Source organism: Hyperoodon ampullatus, assembly GCF_949752795.1.
Source record: "Hyperoodon ampullatus genome assembly, chromosome: 11".
NCBI lineage: Eukaryota > Metazoa > Chordata > Mammalia > Artiodactyla > Ziphiidae > Hyperoodon > Hyperoodon ampullatus.
This window is the reverse complement of record NC_136924.1, coordinates 31,246,056-31,269,897: the sequence shown is the minus strand read 5'-3', so window position 1 is coordinate 31,269,897 and position 23,842 is coordinate 31,246,056. Positions and strand designations below refer to the sequence as shown.

Genomic DNA, 23,842 nt, shown 5'->3' with positions numbered 1-23,842 from the left:
ATTTGTTGTTTTAAGGCAAATTACTTAACCTCTCAGAGTTTGAATGTCTTCTTCAGTAAACTGGGAATACTAGTACATATGTCATAGTATATCAGCAATGATTCAAGGAGTAATGCCTATAAAGTGCCTGGCACAGTGCTTGTTACTGAAACGTTGAAGAAGTACAAGCACTTTTGATTACTGTTTATTGATCACTTACAATGTACCAGGTGTGTTCTAAGAAATTCAGTTCCCCTGAATCCTATATGCTTTCTTATTTCCAAATTTTGCAAATACCTTGAACCCCCTCCCCTGACTGGCTAACTTCTGCTTTTTTTTTTTTTTTTTTTTTTACTTATTTATTTTTGGTTGAATTGGGTCTTTGTTGTTGTGCACGGGCTTTCTCTAGTTGAGGCAAGGGTGGGGCTACTCTTTGTTCCGATGTGCGGGCTTCTCATTGCAGTGGCTTCTCGTTGCGCAGCACGGGCTCTAGGTGTGCGGGCTTCAGTAGTTGTGGCGTATGGGCTTAGTTGCTCCGTGGCATGTGGGAACTTCCCGGACCAGGGCTCGAACCCGTGTCCCCTGCATTGGCAGGCGGATTCTTAACCACTGTGCCACCAGGGAAGTCCCACTTCTGCTTTTTAGAACACAGCTCAACCAATGGCATTTTTCACAGAACTAGAACAAAAAAATTTTGAATTTATATGGAAACACAAAAGGCTCCGGGGCTTCCCTGGTGGTGCAGTGGTTGAGGGTCCGCCTGCCGATGCAGGGGACACGGGTTCGTGCCCCGGTCTGGGAAGATCCCACGTGCTGTGGAGCAGCTGGGCCTGTGAGCCGCTGAGCCAGCGCCTCCAGAGCCTGTGCTCCGCAACGGGAGAGGCCACAACAGTGAGAGGCCCGCATACCGCAAAAAAAAAAAAAAAAAAAAAAAAAGACCCCGAATAGCCAAAGCAATCCTGAGAAAGAAAAACAGAGCTGGAGGAATCAGACTCCCTGACTTCAGACTATACTACAAAGCCAGAGTAATCAAGACAATATGTTACTGGCACAAAAACAGAAATATAGATCAATGGAACAGGATAGAGAGCCCAGAAATAAATTCATGCACCTATGGTCAATTTAACAGAGAAAAGACAGTCTCTTGTAATACTGTGCAGTGCAGATTTGCCTACCTGTGTCTTTCCAATTCTGTCTTCTTAGGTTATAGGTCCAGGAATGGGCCTGCTGGATCATATGGTAGCTCAATGAAAAGACAGTCTCTTCAATAAGTGGTGCTGGGAAAACTGGACAGCTACATGTAAAAAAAATGAAATTAGAACATTCTCTAACAAACACCATACACAAAAATAAACTCAAAATGGATCAAAGACCTAAATGTAAGGCCCGACACTATAAAACTCTTAGAGGAAAACATAGGCAGAACACTTTTTCACAGAAATCACAACGGTATCTTTTTTAATCCACCTTCTAGAGTAATGAAAATAAAAATAAACAAATGGGACTTAATTAAACTTAAAAGCTTCTGCACAACAAAGGAAACCATAAACAAAACGAAAACACAACCCACAGAATGGGAGAAAATATTTGCAAATGAAGTGACCAACAAGGGATTAATCTCCAAAATATACAAACAGCTCATGTAGCTCTATGTCAAAAAAACAAGCCAATTGAAAAATGGGCAGAAGAACTAAACATATTTCTCCAAAGAAGACATACAGGTGGCCAATAGACACATGAAAATTACTCAACATCACTAATTATCAGAGAAATGCAAATCAAAACTACAATGAGATATCACCTCACCAGTCAAAATGACCATCATGAAAAAGTTGACAAATAATAAATGCTGGTGAGGGTGTGGAGAAAAGGGAACCCTCTTACACTATTGGTAGGAATGTAAATTGATACAACCACTATGGAGAAGAGTATGGAGTTTCCTTTAAAAGCTAAAAATAGAACTACCATATGATCCAGCAATCCCACTCTGAGGTATATATCCAGAGAAAACTATAATTCAAAAAGATACATGCACCCCAATGTTCATTGCTGCACTGTTTACAATAGCCAAGACATGGAAGCAACCTAAAAGTCCATCACAGATGAATGGGTAAAGAAGATGTGGTATGTGTGTGTGTATATATATATATATATATATATATATATATATATATATATATATATATATAAAATCAATATTACTCAGCCATAAAAAAAAGAATGAAACAATGCCATTTGCAGCAACATGGATGGACCTAGGGATTATCATACTAAGTGAAGTCAGACAGAGAAAGACAAATACCACATGATATCACTCGTGTGGAATCTTTTTTAAAAAAAGATACAAATGAACTTATTTACAAAAACAGATTTACAGATATTGAAAACAAACCTATGGTTACCAAAGGGGAAAGGTGGAGGTGGAGGGGTAAATCAGGAGCTTGGGATAAACACCCACACACTACCATGTATAAGATAGATAACCAACAAGGACCTACAGTATAGCTCAGGGAACTCTACTCAGTCATCGTGATAACCTATATGAGAAAAGAATCTAAAAATGAATGAATATATGTATATGTATAACTGAATCACTTTGCTGTACACCTGAAACTAACAAAACATTATAAAACTGTACTCCAATAAAATTAAAAATTTTTTTAAATGTATCATCTTAACCCATCTATACATTTTTAAGTGTATAGGTTAGTGGCATTAAAAGAATATTCTCATTGTTTTGCAGCCATCACCATCATCTATCTCCAGAATTCTTTGTGCCTTCAAAACTGGAATAACTCCCCATTCCCTCTGCTCAATGCCTGATAATCTTTAGTATACTTTTTGTCTCTATGAAAAAATGAAAAGGCCATAGCTCAGTGATGGGAAGTTCCACACCAGAGAGCCTACACTTGTGCCTCTCTCCCTCCCTCCACTTTGGGCTCTGTCAGGACAGAGGTTATATCTGTTCACCCAGCTCTGGACTCAATATTTCTGGTCTGGCTTCATAAATATTCACTAATTAATGAATATATTATTCTTAGTTCTCTTCATAACCAAGCCTGTGAAGTATTTATTATCATCAAGATAAGGAAACAAAAGCCCAGAGTTAAGAAAATTGCCCATGATTACACGATTAGTGAAGTGGTATTGAGATAGAATCAGCATCGTCTGATGTGGAAGGTCATGCTCTTTTTCTCACTCTTCAGCCTCTCTTCAAACTGGCAGCCCCTGAGAGAGACCCATTCCCCACATGTATTGAAAATCGTTCTAGTAGGCTCCTCTTGAAACATCAGACTATCTGGCCATCCCATAAGGTAGCACCTGTATTACATCAAGGGCCTCGTAATTGACCTCCCAGCTTCTACCCAGGTGACACTACAGTGGGCTCTCAACACAGCAGCAGAGTGATTCTTTTAATACAGAAAGCAGATCCTCTCACTCAGCTCAGAGTTCCCTGGTGGCTCCCCATCTCACCGAGTAAGATCTCAAGACCTTTGTATTAGTTTCCTGTTGCTGCTGTAAGGATGCTGAAAAGGGTCTGTGGAGGCTAAAATCAAGGTGTCAACAGGGCTGCTCTCTGAAGGCTCTAGGGGAGAATCTGTTTTCTTGCTGCCGGGAGACCACCCACATTCTTTGGCTTGTGGCTACATCACTCCAGCCTCTGCTTCCTAACTCCCTCTTAGAAGGATCCTCTCTGTTACACTGAATCCACCTGAATAATCCAGGATAACCTTCCTGTCTCAGCATCCTTAGGCACATCTGCGGAGTCCCTTTTGCTGTGTAAGGTAACATAGCTGCAGTTTCCTGGGATTAGGAGGTGGTGATCACTGGGGGAGAGGCGGGGAGGCGTTTGCCCACCACACCCTTCAGTGATCTGTAAGGCCCTGTATTATCTGCAGCACCCTCCCCCTCCCCCAGGGCCTTTCTGGTCCCCTTCCTAGGTACTCTCTCTGTTCCTTACTGTGCTTTTGCCATTAGGACCTTTGCACTGGCTGTTTCCCTAGCCCAGAAAGCTCTTAACCCAGGTCACCGCATGGCATGCTCCCTCGCTTACTCCAGGTACCTGTTTTAGATACCCCCTTCTCCATGACGCCTGCCTATTTAAAAGTACAACCCATCCTCCACCTCCGGCATTCCTAACACCCCTCACCCAGCTCCGTTCTCTCTCAGCAGGTCTCACTTTCCAACACACTATGTGATTCACTATTTGTTCTTCTCGTCTGTCCCTCACCTGTAAAATGTCAGCTCCACGAAGGCAGGGATTTCTGCTGTTCTATTTACCAGTGTATCCCAAGTGCTTCAGCAGTGCCTGGCACAGAGTGGAACAAGCGAGGAACCAATGAAAGAGCAAAGTGGGAAAATCCAGGGTGGGCGCCAGGCTTTCTGAGCACGGTCAGGCTGGCATGAGAAGAGGGACGGGCACTCATGCCGATGGCCAGCGCACATCAGTGCTTGTCACCTGCCAGGCACGGATTAAGCATTTTATGTATAGGAGCTCATTCAGTCCTCACAAACACCCTCTGAGATTAATGCTGTGATCACCATCCCCATCTTTACAGATAGAAACTGGGGAACAAAGAGGTTAAGTAATCAGCCGGGTTGCAAACCTAAGCCTCCCAGCCTCAGAGCCCTCATCTTCACCACTGATGAGGTGACGTCATTAGAACCACACAATGCATCCCTGTTTCTTATTTCTCTGAGACACTTTCCCGTAATCTCTTCATGCCAGGAACCTGGGCTGTTTTCCTGGTGACAGAGACCTGCCTCTAGGGCAAAGGATGGAGTTAGAGAGGAAGAGAGGGAGCGTGTGTGTGTGTGTGTGTGTGTGCGCACACACGCGTGCATGCATGTTTGTGCATACGCAGTCAACTGCCAGAGTCCGTCTTCAGGTTTGGTCATTTTAAGCACCAGGAAGCCCATCTACCTAACAGTGTACTCTTTCATGCTGTTTCTTCAACTTAGCGCTAAGCCCCATGAAAGCCTGCAGCCTCTGCCCACCTCCGTCCCCTCAACTGGCACAGAAGCCTTGCTACTCACACACACCCCCCACCGCAAACCCGGTCACCAGTTTTACCAAATGCGAGCAAAAAAGGCCATGAACTGTTTGCATACTTGAGTAAACTAGCATGAGACGCTGAGGGGAAAAGATGCACAGGAGAGGAGATGGGGGACTTGGAAGACAGACACCACCCAGCTCCCAGTTTGCTACCAGGTCGGCTCCACCAGACTGGAAGGGATGAATTTACTCTGTCAGAAACACCTGAATTGTTTTTGACATGAGGAAGAACTCGAGGAGCTGGCTGGAGACCGAAATCAAATAAACTCTGTTTCCATCAAGCAGGCTGGCAAGCCAGAAATCTGTCCTGGTTGTGGGCAGTTGGTGGCCTTTTCTGAACCCTCTGCCCTCGTACTTTCTCTTGCACCAGGCCCAGTGGGAAGCTGAGCTGGGAAAGGGGACGCAAGCTCACTTGTGACTCAGTTATTCCAAGTCAGGGGCATGCCTGGCTCTAAATGATTATTTCATCCTCACAGCAGTTCTGATTGGTAAGAGAGGAGTGTTACCTCCATTTTACAGATGGGGAGCCTGTGACTACAGTGTCGCCAAGGTCACAGGAGGGTGGCAGGCAGGACCTGAACCCGGTGCCAGCTGCCTCTGAGTCACTGTGTTTGCCGTGCTCTGTTACACCTGCAGGTTTCTCATTTACTTCTGTAGATACCTAGGGTGTCTTTTACAAGTTTTCAGTCCAAAAATGTTCTAGTAGGTTTGTGAATATTGTTGAAGGGGTCCTGGACAAGGGCAAGTGGATCAATCAGGATTCTGAAGAGAAACAGAACCGTAGGATGGTTAGATGGCTGGATAGTGATTTTAAGGAATTGTGATGACTGGCGAGTTGGAAATCCATAGAGCATGTCAGTAGGCTGGAAACTCAGGCAGGATTTCTATGTGACAGTTTTGGGGCAGAATTCCTTCTTTCCCAGTTAAGCTTAGTTTTTGCTCTTAAGGCCTTAAACTGATTGGAGGAGACCCACCCACATTATCAAGGGTAAGGGCCTTTACTTAAAGTCAGCTGATTCTAAATGATAATCACATCCACAAAATACCTTCACAGCAACATCTAGACCTGCTTCTAAGGCAAAATGGGGGTTTTATAGAAGCCTCTTCTTGGAATAGAAGATAATTCCCCCTCTCATGGTCCCTGTACATAGGGGCAGCTCTGAGCTATGCTTCCCTGTGTGAAGCCCTGGCCGGGACCGACTGTGTGACCAACCAGCTGGGTACCACAGCCCAGCCTAATTGACACATAAAACTAAGCAATAGGAACAGCAGCCATCATGTAGTCAGCACCTAGTATGTGCCAGGCACTGCGCCAGCACTTCTGCATGCACCATGTGCTTTTTCTCATCAAAATATTTAACCCATGCATGAACTCGGAGACTCAGAAGGGTTCAAGTGACTTGCCCAAGAGGAGTGGTAGAGTCAGCTAGAAACCACGTTTGCCTGGTTACTACTGTACCAGACTGCCTTCCAAAATCTTCAGTTTGAATACTCTAGATTAACCAGTCTCAGAGAGATGAATGATGGGACCCAGAACCACTCAGCTGGTCAGAGCTGGCTCCAGAACGCAGGTTTCTTGGCTCCCAGGCCAGCCTTCCCACCTCGCCATCCTGCCCTCCCCTGCTCCTGGAAGATTCTGCACTGGAAACACTCCATCCCCTGCTAGACTTGCTTTCCAGGTAGAGCATGGCCACAGACCATGCAACTCCAGGTGGTCAGCAGGCCCAGCCAAGGTAGTATGTGCCAGCAGGACACAGTGCAGGAAAGCCCAGGCTGCCATTACCATCTCAAGGAACAGATGTGCTCAGAGTTGGTGCCCTGAAACCACTTTCTGGCTGAAACAACTTCATAATGAGACCCATTCAGGACATCAGTATCAAAGCCTCCTTGAGCTGAGGCTGAAACGGACCTATCTAGCGGCAAATCCATCTCCGTGGCATTTTGTGTTTTAGCGAGATTAAAGGGAATTTGCAGGAAACACTTGAGAGTCTGATGCTCTCTCTGCAGAGGGAAATAAGGTTTTCTAGGACTTGATTTTGTAGGGCATGCTGCTGACTGGGTCTACTTACTCTGGGCCTTGCAATATATTGGTGGTTTTGTTGCAAGCAACAGAAACCAGTGCTAGGCACTTAATTAAACCGAAAAGAAATCAAAGGGGGGAAAATGTTCAATGGTTTATCTTATGGAATCAAAGTAGGATTTGGAAAACCAATACTTGAGACCATAATTAACCCTGGGCAGCTCCGGGCCCCTCTGCAGTAGAAGTTCAGAAACCTCTGAGTGTTGCCTGATGTTAGGGCAAGTCAGCTCTGTGATCTCCAGTCTCTGCATCTGTTCAAATTTCCAAGAGTGAGAAACTAATTTGCTCAGCCCAAGTGTCTACCCCTGAAAACCCGGCCCTGGCCAGGGCTTCACATGTGTCAGCATGGCTCAGAGCTGCCCCTATGTACGGGGACCATGAGAGGGGGAATTATCTTCTATTCCAAGAAGTGGCTTCTATAATAACCTTGACTGTAATAGTAACTTGGGGTTTATATAGATAGAGACGTCCATGTTCATAGATCTCTATATCTACTGTGTATGTGTGTACACTTCACCATTCCCTCAATAGTTCAGCCCTCCTAGCCTCCCACTCCATTTCCATAGCAATCATATCTTCAAATAATTAGCTGCAAATGCAATCTCGAGCCCCAATTTAGAGATACTTGCCCTTGGGCTTTAAGCATCCTGAGACATTTCAGATGAGAGTGTAAGCACCAGGTGGGAAGAGACTTTGGATGTTTTGTTCTGTATTTCCAAGTGCCTGGCACATAGTAGGTGCTCAGTGATTGTTGAATGAATAGCAACCACCCATCAGTGCTGGGACATCTTCCCTCCTCCCTCCAGGGGCTTCGCCATCTCGATCCAAGGGTATTCTTTAGACCCATATGTCCCATCCCTAACACCCATATCTGTAAATAAGGTACATACCTCTCCTGGGGGAAAGGTAATGAGCTCCAGCTCTGCCCATGACCAATGTAGGGTTGATACGAAAGAGAATGCCTGGCCATCAGTGAGGAAACTTCGGGTGTTCGTATGAAGTCATTGCTTAGAGAAGACAAAGAGAGAAATGCAGGCCAGAACGGGGTGACTCAGACCTCCGGTCCTCCAACCAGCTACATATAGCTCACCCAGATTCTATCTTGGTGTCATCGTTTATAAATCTCCCCTGAAATAGTGACATGAGGGCCATATATTATTTGGTATATAGTTAACTTAAGCATAATTATAAAGAGTGAACTGCAACTGATATTTGGAGGATTCCCACGTCAATTTCCAGTCCATCTCAACCACCACCTTTGCACTGGGAGCTGGTGAGACCCCTTAACCAAGAGTGGTTTCCGAGACCTGTCCTTATCCTGACCTGCTTCCAAACCCTGCTACCGTTCTTCCAGGATGGCCGCTCTGTTCTTGTTTCACGCTGGCCAGGGCTAACATGTTACTTCCCTGTAGGGTGACTGCTCTTTGCAGACCAGCCCCAGTCCCTGCGTATGCACAGGCTCAGAGTCCTGTTGAGTGAAAGTGACTTCAAGCAGTAAGCAGTTGTATTGCTCCGGAGGGCTGCTGCTTCCGGTATTCTTGCAAAATGCCTTCAATGCCTCGCATTACCCCAAGGGAGACTGCTTCCTCTGTCTCAGAGATAATGAGCAGACAGCCCAGGCTGGCCTGAGACCTGAGGGTCAGTGGTCTGAGCAGGAAGCCCGCATGAAGTATCAAAGCCACGGCCAAAGAGATGCTGGAAGGTGAAGCCAGGGAATAGGACAGCACTGCAGTGTAATAGGGACCATTTGTCGCTTCCAGCCTGCCATGTGCCAGGTGTACCAAACAGTACTAGTATTTCTGTTACCTTGTCCGGTCTCCACAGCAGCTCAGGGGCGAGTTATTATTGCCCCATTTTAGGGAGGAACCTGAGGTCGTGAGAAGCTAAATCACTTGTACAATATGGCAAGACTCCTAAAGTGGCAGAGCCAGGATTTCAATCCTGTCTGTGTTCATTACAAGCCTCGTGCACTGTGACCTTTCTGGGCCTTTCTCTCTTTCAAAGGTTGGCCACAGAGCTGGGCCATGGCAGATACATCCAGAAGGCAGGACATGGGTCTCAGAGGAGCAGAAGGCCAGGCTCAAAGGCCAGGAGTGAATGAGAGGATGAGGGATAGCAGAGCTCTGGCGCATTGGCTGCTGGCTGCGTGGGGTGTGTCTGGCCATTTTGAAGGCTCAGGATCTGAAGGAGGGAAAGGATTGAAGAGTCACAGAGACGGGACCCACAAATGCCCAAGTTGGTGATCACCTCATTAGCTTTATGTCCAACTCTCCTGTGGCCAGTGGTGCACTAGGAGCATGTGGCCGACCCAGCGGACCCAGCAAGTAGGCAGATCTCCAAACCCTGTGCGTCCCAGACACTTGGCTTTTGCACTTGGCTCTGACAGGGGCACACACTATGAAAGTGAGGGAGGGCCCCCAGCCTCTCTGCTCACTCTCCAGGAAGACGCCGCTCTCTGGTCCAGAGACAGCAGGACTCCCGAGTGGCAGTGGACCAGCTACCTCCCCGGGTAGACCAGTTGGCCTCCCCGGGCCTTGGCTCCCCCATCTTTAACCTGAGAGGCTGACCCCTCCCTCTGCCAACCACCTCCACTCCATCCCGTGGGGAAGGCCTCTGCCTGGCATCACGGGGACCCTGTCTCTCTTCCTGCCCACTCTCCAGGAAGTCTGTCATCCAGCTCGACCTTGCCAACACCAAGAAGGTGATGATCGTCCCTGCGTTCGAGACGCTGCGCTACCGGCTCTCCTTCCCCAAGTCGAAGGCAGAGTTGCTGTCAATGCTGGACATGGGGACCCTCTTCACGTTCAGGTGAGTGGCCCTCACTGCCGCCTCCTGGGGGAGGGGGAGCCTGAAGCCCTTCTCACTCCTGGGAACCCAGGCGCCAGAGCTGCTGGCCCAGACAGTTGTCATGGCCTTAGACCATTTTAAGGCCAAAAGAAGCACCGCTGGCCCCAAACTGTGTGCTTGGAGTGTTGTTTCTCTTCCCACGTGCCATGCGCTTTTTGTACATGGGTGATCGACCTGTGTGTCCACATGCAAGGACAGGAACGCTGGGCAGGGCAGTCAGCTTATTTCTCTTCCTACTTTACTCAGTTTAAGTTCCACTCCTGTCTCCCGGCTCTGATTCCTCTCTTGGTTTGTTCGTCCATTCAGTCGTTTGGTAAGTGCGTTTCGTCGTGGAGGCCGTCTCCCTTTTTCTTGTGGGTGGTCTGTTCTCCGAGGTCCTCAGGCCTGGGATGGGCAGCAGTAGCTTCAACCACTGAAGTCATCAAGGTGACTCCAAGGTTGGACACAACAGATGTGGCAGCTGACTTTCCTGTTGCCCGAGTGACAGTTTCGAACAAACCTTTCATTTCCCTGACTTCCTAAAACCCTAAGTCCTGCAGAAACATCGCAGAAGAGCTACCCTTCCACCTGTCCAAAGGGCCCAGAGAGACTGCAGGATAGCACAGGTGCCGATGGCTTCTGTCTGCAGGGGACAGGCTACAGCATTAAGGGCAGCGCCCCTGGGAGGGGAGTAGGATTCCTGCTCGGTCTCTTGACAGAGCAGTTGGAAGAAAGAGAGTTGCGCCTTCCTTCTGCTTCCATTTTAAAGAGAGACCTCCCTTTTGAACCGTGTAAGAATGGCCAACACTTCCTTTGAGATAAAGAACATACATTTCTAGGCAATCTGAATTTTATTGGAAAGATCATAATAACTTAGGTCTTCATACCACTATTAAGTCACTAGAAGTTTCTGGAAGGTTTTCTCAAACATTATTTTGTGAAATAATTTTATCAGGTAGGTTACTCATGCAACAATTCAGAGATGCTCCCTTTTCACCTTTTATACAGATAAAGGAACTGAGGAGTGGAGGGGTCCTGGGGGAGCCAGGACTCAAACTCCAGCCTTCTTCCTCCCTCCAGAATTCTGGAAAGTAGCCTCAAAGAGTTAATACCCCACCAACCAATCCTCCTTTCTTTTTGGAAAAAAACAATAACTTCCATTTATTGAGTGCTTAACATGAGCCAGGCACTGTGATCAGCTCCTTTAATCCTCACAACAAATCCATGAGGCAGATATGTTGTCCCCATTTTACAGATAAAGAAACCGAGGCTCTGAGAGGCTACATAACTTGTCAGGCCACACAGCCAGTACGTGACAGAGCCCGGATTCAGCCCAGGTCTGAGGAACTACAGAGCCTGTGCTCTTAACCGAAGTACCATCAGACCACTGATCAAGTCCTGAATTTTCTTACCAGTGTTTGAAGATGCATGCAAAAATAGAGACTCTAGATGCCATAGCCTGATGGCTGACCACCTGGCAAATTTCCAAGACATCCTTCCTTCCTTCTCCATCCCCAGATTATTTAAGAACTCATTTCAAGACCAAGTCCGTGGGCCTGAGAGCTGGCGTTTGGCCTGCTGTGTCCGTGATTGCTGCTCTGGCCAACAGCTTGCAAGCCACCATGCCAAGTGCTAAATTACAGACCTTCCCTCCGAGAAATTGCTTTTGTCACCTTCCCTCCAAATGATGAACTCTTAAGCCTCCTAGCAGCTGAAACCTACTCCATACTGCACCTGGAATGAGAAATCACCCACACACCTACACATCCATCCTCCAGGGCAGCGGTTCTGAGTGTGGTCCCTGGACCACTAGCATCAGCATCCCCTGGGAGATTGTTAGAAATGCCAAGTCTCGAGCCCCACCCCAGACCTACTGGATCAGAAACTCTGGGGGGTGGAACCCAGATATCTGTTAGGAAATAGTCCTCCAGGGGATTCTGATACACACTCATGTTGGAGAACCTCTGCTCAAAGCAGAGTGCCCCGCATCTCTTCTAAGCAACATCCCACAAGGTTGTACCCAGGAAATCTCTCTCATCACTATGTTTGGAGGCTGAGGATGGTCTCAGAAAGCAAGTCCTGGAGACCATTGTCTACTGATCTGACAGTAGGTTTCTTGGGGCGTTGTCTGAAGCTTTTCTTTCTAGAATGTTCTTTTTCTTGGGCCCCATCTGCTGTTTCACTAGAGCCTCAGCCTCCTGCCATCTCTTTGGAGCTTCCAGAGGCACATTCCTGCCCCACTAACTGGCTTCTGTCTCAGGTACCTCTCAAGTTTTTAGAGTGCTCATTCATTCATTAATCTGTTCAACTTAGTGCACAGCCATTGACTGCTTGCTCTAGATATAGGCCAGAGAGTGTGGTGACAGTGACATATAAGAAAGATAACCCAGCATAGTGGTTAAAGGTCCTGGCCCTTGAGCCAGGCTGCCTAGGTTTGAATCTCAACTCTGCCACTGCTATCTGTAACTTGACACTGGGCACGTAGTAAGAATTTAAAACTATAGGTATAGCATGTACAATATAACCAGTATAGAGTAAGTGCTTACTAAATACTGGCTTATTATCATTATTGTTGTATCGTTGTATTCATTTTTATTGCTATATAACAAATTACCACAAGTTTTGAAGCTCAAAACAATATAAATTTACTATCTCACAATCTCTGAGGGTCAGAGGTCCAAGCATGGAATGGCTGGATTCTCTGCTTAGGGTTTCTAAGTGTGGGCAAGGCTGCAGTTGTCCCTAGAGTGTGTGGTTCTCCTCCAGGCTCACTGGTCGTTGGCAGAATTCCTTTCCTTGTCATTGTAGGACTGCCATGTGGCCCCCATAGGCATCTCAGGCATGGCTTTTTGCTTTCTTCCAGACTCAGATTTAAAGGTTCACATGATTAATTCAGGCCCACCCCCCCATAATCTCCCTTGTAATTATTCTAAAGTCAACTGATTAGTAACCATAATTACATGTACTGAATCCCTTTTGCCATATAATGTAGCATAATCACAGAGGTGATACCATATTCACAGGTTCTGCCTCAAGAGGGAGAACATTATACAAGTGCAAGGTCACCCAGAAGAGAGTCTTCTGCCTTCCACAATGGTCCCTGGTAGGAATGACCCTATTACAGACTAACATGCAGTTCCATATAAATGACAGAGAGCATTCCAGAAAGTCATGTACCCTTTCATAGTGATAGCCTCTTCATTAGTAAAGGATGTAGATAGTGGACTGTATTCGTTGCTGTAACAAAGTACTACCAACTGGGTGGCTTAAAGTGACAGAAACTTATTGTCACCATTCTGCAAGCCAGAAGTCCAAAATCAAGGTGATGGTAGTTCCTGGCTTCCTCCAAAGGCTCTTGGGAAGATCTCTTTCATGCCTCTTTCCAGCTTCTGGTGGTGGCCAGCAATCCTTGGCGTTCCTTGGCTTGTAGGTGTATCACTTCAATTTCTGCCTTCATCTTCACATGGCATTCTTCCTGTGTATCTCCATATCCAAAATTTCCTCTTATAAGGACACCAGCCTTTGGATTAGACCCTGCAGTAATCCAACGTGACCTCTTCTTAACTTGATACATGTGCAAAGACCTTCTTTCCAAATAGGTCACGTTCTCAGGTACTAGGGGTTAGGGCTTGAACATAGCTTTTGGGGGGGGCAGGGGACAAAGTGCAACCCACAACAAGGACTATATCAGCACATAGCTCTTCGTCCTCCAAACCAGCAGCATTTGGAAAGCTGAGCTTCCTTCCCTCCACTCAGTGGCTTTTCTCCATGTGACCCAGGTACCATGTCTGGACTAAAGGCCACGCACCCACAAACTTTGCCAAGTGGCGGACCGCCACCACGCCTTACCGGGTTGAGTGGGAGGCCGATTTCGAGCCGTATGTTGTCGTGAGACGGGACTGCCCTGAGTACGACCGGAGGTTTGTGGGCTTTGGCTGGAACAAGGTGGCTCACATCATGGAACTGGATGCCCAGGTGAGAAGAGTGAGACGTTATGGACCCGGTGCTGTGGGGAAAGGGGAGGCCTGGATCTTAAAGCTGGAAGGGCCTTGGAGATAAGACGCAGGGACCAGAGAAGGAACACAGCATGTTCAGGGATCTAGAGTGAGGCCATGACAGTACTCATTCTCAGGGTTGTTGATTCCCAAACCTTTTCTCTTTCTTCTCCCTTGGGTGACAGACAGTTGGGTTCCCAGCCAGGACTCAGGCACATGTGAGTGTCCTGTGACAAACCATCTCACCCCCTCATCCTCATTCAACCCAGTGATGAAGACAAGCAAATGATGACCATTCATCACTCAGCCTGTGAGTCATGTAACTGACACAAAGCACTCTAGCACTTCGGTATAAATGACACAAAGCACGCAGCTGAGGAGCAGCTATTTATTCTACCCTGTAACTAAAAGAGTGATGATGTTCAGGCTGTATTTAATCATGAAACCTTTTCATTCATTCAACTAATACTTAACTGAGCACCTACTTCAAAAGAAATCTCCTGCAGAATTCTAATAGGTTAAACCAGGGGTCTGCAAAGCTTTTCTCCAAAGAACCAGATAGTAAATTTGGGAGGCTTTGTGGGGCCTGCAAGTTTCTTTTTCAACTACTCAGTTCTGCCATTGTCGTTCAGTTGTAGACAGTATCTAAAGAATGGACGTGGCTGTGTTCCAATAAAACTTTATTTATTAAAGAACCTGCAGCCGGCCAGACACACCACAGCTTGGCAACCCATGTGTCAAACAAACAAAAGCAAAGCTATTCTGGTTCAGTTAGGAGAAGGATGCTTAGGCCACTCAACCCCACCCTTTGGTCTCTCTGTATGCTATTCTCCAAGGCACCTCCTCTTGGAGCACAGTGTAAATATTTCTCAACAGTAACATCCTGAATTCAGAAAAAGCAATGGATACTCAGTGCTGGCTGCCCTGAGTCACCTGGAGAACTTTCCAACAGTTCCAGTGTGTTTGAGAACAGTCCCAGGTGATTTGAATAAACCTCTAGGGTTGCAAACCACTGATGTAGATAGAAGGTTATGGAATAGTGTCCATATTTAACAATGGAGAACACGACCTTTAGTGTCCATTTTTTCAGTCTTGGAGGTGGTCCAGTGCTGCTCACAAACAGAAATGCTTAGTCTGCCTCAGCTTCTGCTTGAAAGAAATGTCGTAATATTCGTGCATCCGGCAGTGTGGTGAGGTGAACTGGTTCAATAAAGTTAATTTTTCCAGCACTGAGACCTGGGCTTTGTTTTAGACAATTTTGACAGAACTCTTGAAAATTTGTTGCATATTTTCCTTGCTTTGCCAGACATACTTTTACTCTTTCTAGTGATTTAGGGAGATAATGAGTACACACCTGACAGGTAATCCAGCCACACCTATAGGAGCTGTTGGAATTGGTAGGGCTCTTTGTCCCCACGTGAAACATCCCAAACAGCTAAGCTCCGGGAGTTCTTGCATTTTCTTTTCATGGTTTTTCTCACTCCTTTCTCACCATCAACTGTCATTTCTGGCTGCTGTCAGTATTCCTCCACCTGTAACAGCTACCTTTCCCCATCTTGAGGTTTCCCTTTGAGTTTATTCTGATCTGCTCTGGGCTGGGAAACTAGATGACCAAAGCTTATCAGACATTCTATCCAAAATCAGAGATTGTAATTCTGAGTGCAGCTGGGCTGGTTCTCCTTTGAGTTACACATCCCGAATTTATGTCATCTGTTTTGGCTATTTAGAGACATTTTATTTTTTATCTGAGTTCCTGTCTATATTCTGCAAAGTGGAGAATACCATACGATGATTCATAGTAAGGCTGTGTGGGTGAGCATTTTGGTTTTTGTTTGTTTTTTGTTGGGGTTTTTTTGTTTTGCTTTTGAGAATTTTGTTCTTGATGAGCTTCCGTCCAGTGGAGCATCTTTTTCCTCATTCCTTTTTTGTCCCCTCTTTTGTACTAATCTGACGAGACTGTTAAATCTCATCAAATCCTATGAGAAGTCACATAAGCAGACATCACTTAATCGAGCAAGAGAGTCTCCTGTGGCTTGTGTCATTCTAGAGCAAACATGTGGGTGTGTACTCACACTTAACCAGGAACGTTTTATGGGCCATAAGCTCTGCCCAGCACTCTCCATACATTACTGGTCATCTCTCAAGGTGGGTATTATTACTTTCACTTTATAGATGGGAAAACTAAGGCTCAGAGAAGCCAGGTAATGTGTCCAAGGTCATGGAGACAGCCCTGTACTGCCCCCCTCCACATGGTGGCGCTGCCCTGCTTCCTGGTGTCATTCACCACTTATTCCTTCGCTTAGTCGGGCGGCCATCCGCTTGGGTGTTCATCATACATCACTGGGGGCCCTGCAGGTCTCACACTGCTCTTGTCTGCTTCCAGGAGTATGAATTCATCGTGCTGCCCAACGCGTACATGATCCACATGCCTCACGCCCCTAGCTTCGACATCACCAAGTTCCGGTCCAACAAGCAATACCGCATCTGTCTCAAAACCCTGAAGGAAGAGTTTCAGCAGGACATGTCCCGCCGCTACGGCTTTGCCGCCCTCAAATATCTCACGGCCGAGAACAACAGCTAGCACCAAGAAGCCCGTCACAAGGGAGAGACGTTCTACAAGGGGGAGAGCCACTTGCTGTTTGGGGCCCAGCCTTCAAACTCAAATTGAGCACCGCTTTTTTCGGTTTGTTTTTATTTGTCTCTTTGGCCCAACAAAGCTGCCCTCACTACGGAGATCTGGGACAAGGATCCGGCCAGTCCCTCTCTGGCCCATGACCCATCACTCCCAGAGCGTGGAAAAACAGCCCACCTACGTGGTCTCTCCAAGAATGGGACACAGAGGGTGAGAGGGAGCACGGGGGTTATCCTACCGCAAAGGCACACCACAGGCAGGTCTGCAGGATATTCTCATCGCTTTTTGTTAAAAAAAAAAAAAAAAGAGAAGGCAGGGTGTAGGGGTTAGCCGTCCAAGGAAATAAAAGCAAAAATGTCTCTTCATCAGAGAAGACTTTCTTCTTCACCCTGCAGTTCAACTGGGTATCCAAAAGGAGGGCACACCAGTGATCAGAACTGTTTGGGAAAACCCAGTGGGGACACTGTACTTGGCAGGACCTAGAGGTGGGATTAGTTGGTTCTTTATCCTCAAGGTCACTCTTGTTTTGGGGGATTTTGTTTATTTGTTTATTTTTGGTCTGGGAATCCCAAATAGAAAACCTGATCCTTTAAGGCTCTGAAGGAAAAACAGCTGCCTTAGCTGACGTCCCTCTATCAGCAGTGGCCCAACAAGGAGGACGGGAGTCTGCGGCCAATATTTACATGGGTCGCCTTCTTCGGGATGGTCACCGAGGCCCCATGACCTTGAATTCCCGACTCTCCAGAATCCCGGGGCTCCGATGGGGACTGTGGAAGTACAGAGACCAGCTGTTTTACAACCAGTCACGTTCTCTATTGGCAGTGACTGATTCATGGGGACAGGGCTTTAAAGGGACGGTTTCCATGCACGCGAAAGGTACGAACCTCTCAGGCCTTTAGAAGAACTTTCGTAATTCACTCGAGCCCAGTCCTGAAGATTCACAAGCCCGTTTGGAGAACTTCGGGAAGAATGTGTTGGGCTCCACTGTGCTCACGTCCACTCGCTGCAGCTGGGACGAGGTCATGACCTCAGGCTCCCTTGGGGACCCATCCAAGGGTAGGCCAGCACCTTTACCGTTACACAGATTGAAGGGACACTGGACTTTTTAGCCATTTTCTTGAATCTTCAATGTTAATGTTGTGTTTACATTGATGAGAACAAGAGTCAGGGCCCTCCTCTCTGCCGGGCTGTTTGTATCAAGTTGCAGTGTGACCAGCAAACGCTGCATCAATAAACGAAAGTACAGACTGTTTCTTCCCCACTCCCCTCCCAGTCTTGTAAGGAGCTACCGGACACACTTCCGTGTAGAGAGCAAAGTCGGTAAACAGCAACTTTACACTTTCTGTTCTCCCGTTGTGTTCTCTCATTGCTTGAACTTGAACCTCTTTTTTCTCTTTGCCTGAGGTTAGATCTCACTTCATGCTCCAACCCTCAGAGCATTTTCACATTTTCCATTTAGCTTCTGTCTCAATACTGAAGGCCAGATGTTTTAGGTAGCAGATGTGGGCCAGCAAGGTAAATCGTGGCGACTGTCCTGTTAATCATGAAACGCCGCAGCAGCAGCCTGATTTATGAGAGGCCCTCAATGTGTTACGTAGTCACGGGCATTCACTCAGATTTACTGAAAAATTTAGGAAAACTATTAGGACTAATTCTCACACAGATATGCATAAGTTTGTGTGTGTGTATATGTCTCATCTGTGTGTGTGTGTGTGTGTGTATATATCTCACATACATAAATTACATATATAGTATTTGTCATTACAAAAGTTATACATAAATACTGTAAAAGCAAAACATCACAAAAGTATTCAAAGTTCATGTTAAAGTTTCGTTTTTCCATTGGTGTGTGGGAGCCAGCTTAGACCAGCTCACAACAACTTATTGTGCACATCTCTTTCCTACTCCTGTGTTCAGTGACATCACCTTTGTAGCATGAAATCATCCGTGATTGGAGTATTTACACCATGGAAATCAGAAAACATCACAAATCAGGGCCCTGTCACCCTGAGAGCCGGTTGTTAAACATCTCCCCGCACACCACTGCTTTTTCCTCTCCCCTGTGCATACACACACACACGCACAGGCACTCAAACTTTCATATGCTGACAGCTGTAGTTCCTCCTTGTTGAAAATCAATTTTTAATTCCCTAAAGCCTTTTATTTTTTAAATTTTTTCATGGCCCCTGAGTCATGCCCAGCCACCTTGCTTCTTCACATGCATTTCTGTGGGTATAGTTGTGACCATATAATCTATTATCATCTGAAGTGGGTCAGCTCTGAGAATGAAGGAAGGTGCTAATTACTTTGAGACAACAGGTATAAATTGGAGGATGGTGTAGCTTCACGTACGCTGAATTTATTAAAGCCAGAAACTGACACTCCACACCAACAAGAGGAAATCCTATTTCCCCAAAGACAGGCGCCTGACACTCTGAAGCTAGTCTCACTTAAGGCTAGAACTCAGATCTTGGCTGATTCCCAAGTTCAACACAGAGGCTGCCAAGCCAGTGGAGGCTGAGGTCTGCAGCACCAACAGCGTGAATTCCCAGAACTTACATTGAGGGCAGCAGCACTTTGCCAGCCCCAGCTCACGTGTGGGGAGCTGTAGCCACTTGGGCAGAGGCAGTTGCTACAGATGCTGATTCCTTCGTATCAGTTCCCTAGGGTACAAGACGCTTGTAAATGGGGCACGCTGATGTTTTCATGCTTAAATAAGCCAAAACCATCTTGGCTTTCAGTTGGGAGGAAGGAAAGGATTCTCTCATTTAGCCCCCATAATATTCAGTGTCCGAGAGAGTTGAGATATATTGGGTCACCACTGTGAAAGGACCTTTGGCATGCAGTAGCTCATTGAAGCCTTGCGGCAAAACAGCAAAGTGGCTATTACCGTTGATTGATGAGGAAACTGAGTGAGCTCTGGGAAATTCAGTAAGTCCCCCAAATTCACATAGTCAGTACATGGCAGAATCAGAACTTAAACCCAAGCCTACTTTTTAAAATCCAAAGCCATGTAATCTGCAATGATGCTCTCTTCCCCAGTAGAAAAGAAACATACTAAATATTGGCAGACAAGAGGATTTGAACCTATGGAAGATGATGAGATTCCTAGTCCTCGTTCACCATCCAACAATAACCACACAGCCTAGACAGCAACCCCTCCTTAGATGTGCCAGATCTTGCCACGCTCATGGACTTTCTCAAAATTCATTTGAAATAGACCTGGGCAATCTGTAACCATATTTAGACAGCTGAGATCAACTAGGAGGGCAGTAATTGATTCTCTGAATGCTTCTCCTGGGTTATTTCCTAGATTACATGGCACAGGTAGAGACACTAAGTTTTAAGCTCCCCTTTGGACCTCATCAGCATGCTGCTTCCAAGTGAGCTCTCCAAACGCCCTGAGCTGATTTACAGAGGACGTATTTGCCGAGTTGACTAATAGCTTCTTTGTACCCCATCGTGAAAGGACAGACCCTACTTTAATTCTGTTCCTTTCAAAGACTCTACTGTCTTTGAGTTAAGGCTTCATTTGTGGTCACCAGGCCTTTAGGGAGCTCTGTGTTAGTGGAAGAAACGTGATTAAAATCCCCTCTCAGACATGGCTCCCGCACCCTCTTGGTGAAGATAACAAGAGCTACCATTTACTGAGCCAAGACTTCTCTGGGAGTTGGCACTGATGGGTCCTCACAGCAACATTACAATATAAGGAAGGTATTTATCATTATCCCCATTATTTAGCTAATGGAACCGGTCCTGAGAGAAATTAACGTTACTTACCCGGAATCACACAGGTTGTTAATGGAGGTGCTGGAACTTGAACCAAAATCCAACGGCCATCAGAAACCCACGTCTCTCCACCCTACGCTGCTGTCTCCTTATACGATACCGAAATCAGTTTGGCTGCCGGGCTTATCCAGTCATATCTTAGTGTAGTTCATGATGATATGCTTTTTTTTTCCCCTTGCTTTTTTAGTCCTAAGGGTTTATTTTCCAATTTAATGCCATTAAAGTTTAGGAAAGTCGATTATCTACCAAATGCATTCTAAGAAGTTTCAGACCTGTAGAATCTAGTGTCGGGGATATCAGACTTGTTTTCATTCATTTAGCAAAAATGCTCTTGTAAGCATTCTCTAATTTCAAGGAATGATTGATGATATCTGAAAGGAGACAACGAGGACACCACAAAGATATAGGGTTTCTGATTGTGAATATTTGATGGATTTGGTCCTTGGTTTATTCCAACACATTCAATAGTCTTCAGAGACAATATCTTCTGGAATGAAAGAATGTCAGTCAGTGCTGGGGAAGTGTTTCCCACTTGGTTCCCAAGGTACCAAGACCATCTGGTCAATGAGGCCGGGACGCTGTCACAAAATGATTGACAGGGCCTGCTCAGAGCAGAGTCTTCAACAGATTCCTAGGTACATTATGCTGCTGTGGTTTTGAAGGAAGAAAGGCAGGGCTGCAGTGGCATCAGAATAATTTCATTATGCTCTTCATCACTTCTGTATTCCACACAACTGAGCATCTACTCCGTGATGGGCACGTGAATACAACAGTGAACCAGGCACAGTCTATTTTCATGTCGTGTAGAATTATCTAGTTAGCTGAAAAGTAAAAAGACAACGCCAAGATAAGTTTCACCATATTACATTCATGTAAACAGTTTATTTTTAAACTTACAGTGCAGAACAGTGGCAAGAATAATACAGATAACTTCTGTATGCCCTTCATTTAGGTTCACAGATTGTTAACATTTGGCTGCATATGCTTCATATCTCTCTATTTTTTCTAAAACATATGAGAGTGAATTGTATATGTCATGCCCCTTTAAATCTGAATATTCTAGGATTTTTTTGTTTTTGTTTTTGTTTTTTTGCGGTACGCGGACCTCTCACTGCTGTGGCCTCTCCCATTGCGGAGCACAGGCTCCGGACGCTCAGGCTCAGTGGCCATGGCTCACGGGCCCACGGGCTCCGCGGCATGTGGGATCTTCCCGGACCAGGACACGAGCCCGTGTCCCCTGCATCGACAGGCAGACTCTCAACCACTGCGCCACCAGGGAAGCCCTAGGATGTATTTTTTTTTAAAGAAACAAGGACATTCCCTTCTATAACCACAATGCACTGATCAAATTCAAGAAATTTAACATTGGTACAGTGCTATCATCTAACATACAGTCTACATTTAAAGTTTGCCAATTGTTCTAGTAGTGTCTTAACATCAGTAACCTCTATCACTCCTATCCCTCACCCCCACTCCTGATTCCAAGATCCAGTCCAAGACATATTACATCTTAGTTGCCCGTAGTCTCTAATTAGGAACAACTCCTTTGTCCTTTTTTGCACCTTATGACAGGGACATTTTTGAAGGGTACAGACAGTTGTCTTGCTGGCTTAGTGTTTTGAATGAGACATAGGTACACATATACAGGGCAATTCAGAAAATATATATGCATATGTGACTTTTTGAGTTCATTAATATTAAATAGCATATGATGTAACATAAATATTTATGGCAGATGGTGCTGAAGAAGCCAGGGCTCAGAAGTTTCACCATCAGTGTGTATGCGTGTGCATTGCTGAGATGGTCCCATAGGTGGGACCCTACGGCAGTGCATACTGTCATAGGACACATCACTCACCCCACTCTGTTGCCTTATTACCTGACAATAGAATTGATCATGTTCTACCTGCTTAAAGTTTTGTAGCAACTTTTAAGATATATCCATTAATTGAAATACTTTGTGTATTCAGATGGGTGCATGTTATGTGTGGATATAAATGTGAACCTTTTGAGTTTTTCAGCTTGCCAGATCTACAAGAAAACAACAATTCTAGACCTTCCTCCAACCTCATTATCTGTGATCCCACATTAGCTATTTCATTAATATTTCCACTCTCCCCAAGTGAGCAACTTGATTTCCTTCCCGTGAATATTATGATAAACATTTTGTATTCAGACCTTTAAAGGATTAGAAACTAGGTGAGAGAAAATTCTCTCACCCCCCAACAACCAACACCCCTGAAGGAAAAGGGCCAGGAGCCCTCTTTATGTAGACTGGCTTGGCCATCTGGCCTCAAAACAAAGGGCTCCCCTCAGAAATCCCAGAAACGTCTCTGTTTTCTCGCTGGTCCACAGTCACTGCATCACACAAGGCTAGTCACTCTGAGATTCCAAAATCCCAGGAATATCTCTGTAAGTGATGCACTCTGCAGCCTAGTGTGTCCTATATATATTCCAAAACAAATGGCGATTCTGAGCTTGGGCGTTTCATCAACTCTGAGTTATTTAGAACATAAAACATAAAACCTGCAAACATGAAAACCTATGTCTAATCCAGCAGAGAAGGCTAATGGAAGACCCCAGTTTAATCATGTCCTTTGACGACAGATCTGCTTTGCACATTCTAACATTGTTCAGAGCTACCTGTAGCCAACCACAGCCACCATTTATGGAGCACTTGTGTGCTGATGGGCTAGCTTTTTTGCTTCTCTTGCCTGTTGGAATTTCATGAGAGGAAGGATTATTCTTTTCATAGATGAGGAAACCAAGGCTCAGTGAGATGAAGTAATTGGGGGAACCACATCTCAAACACTATTTTTGTGACTCCAAGGACTATTCTCTCCAGTTTTGGTGGATGGAAGTGACATGAGTATGGGGTATGGAGATAAAGACAAGGGAGACACATGGGTTCCCTCCTTAAAGTCTAAATCCTTTCCTACAGCTGCTTGGTAGTCATAAACCATTCTCAATAATGCAGGTAAGAGTGAGTCCAGAACTTGGAAGGAAGGGAATGGAACAAACATTTGCCGAACAATACATTATTTTATTTAACCATCAATAGAAAGTATGACGTGAGTATTATCCCCATTTTAAAGACAAGGGAACAGAAACTCAGAGGTTAAATAAGAGTCCTGAAAACTGAACCCAGGTCTATGTGCCCCATAGCTCAAGACATTGTTAATTGTCTGCACTGTTTCCCAGGGATTCAGATAAACATGAGATTATAGAATCTTCACTGTTGAAAGAAACTTAATAGTAAGAATAAGTCTAGTCTTTGGGGATATGTGTGTGTGTGTGTGTGTGTGTGTGTATTTTTTGGCCCACACCAGTGCTTCTCAAACTTTAATGAATCCCTTGTGAGGATCTTAATAAAATCTGATTCAGTACATGCAGCCTGAGATTCGGCATTTCTGCAACTCCCACATGGTGCAAAGGCTGCTGGTCCATGGACTATAGGTAATATGGTCTCTTCAACCTTTAAGAAT

The 23,842-nt window shown here is 45.6% G+C and overlaps 1 protein-coding gene across 4 annotated transcripts in view; it reads left to right on the top strand.

Annotated features, from left to right (window-relative positions):
- Positions 1 to 17,820, top strand: part of LARGE1 (LARGE xylosyl- and glucuronyltransferase 1) — a gene marked incomplete at its 5' end in the record, with an annotated part of 449,451 nt that extends 431,631 nt beyond the window's left edge. For 3 of the 4 annotated variants that reach the window (XM_079714495.1, XM_079714492.1, XM_079714494.1), the window contains 3 exons: positions 9,777 to 9,923; positions 13,721 to 13,916; positions 16,320 to 17,820. In XM_079714495.1, coding sequence (XP_079570621.1) covers positions 9,777 to 9,923; positions 13,721 to 13,916; positions 16,320 to 16,517 — 541 coding nt within the window. In that variant the 3' untranslated portion in view covers positions 16,518 to 17,820. The remainder of the gene's footprint in view (positions 1 to 9,776; positions 9,924 to 13,720; positions 13,917 to 16,319) is intronic. The other variant, XM_079714493.1, reaches the window with a different exon arrangement.
- Positions 17,821 to 23,842: the final 6,022 nt, after the last annotated feature.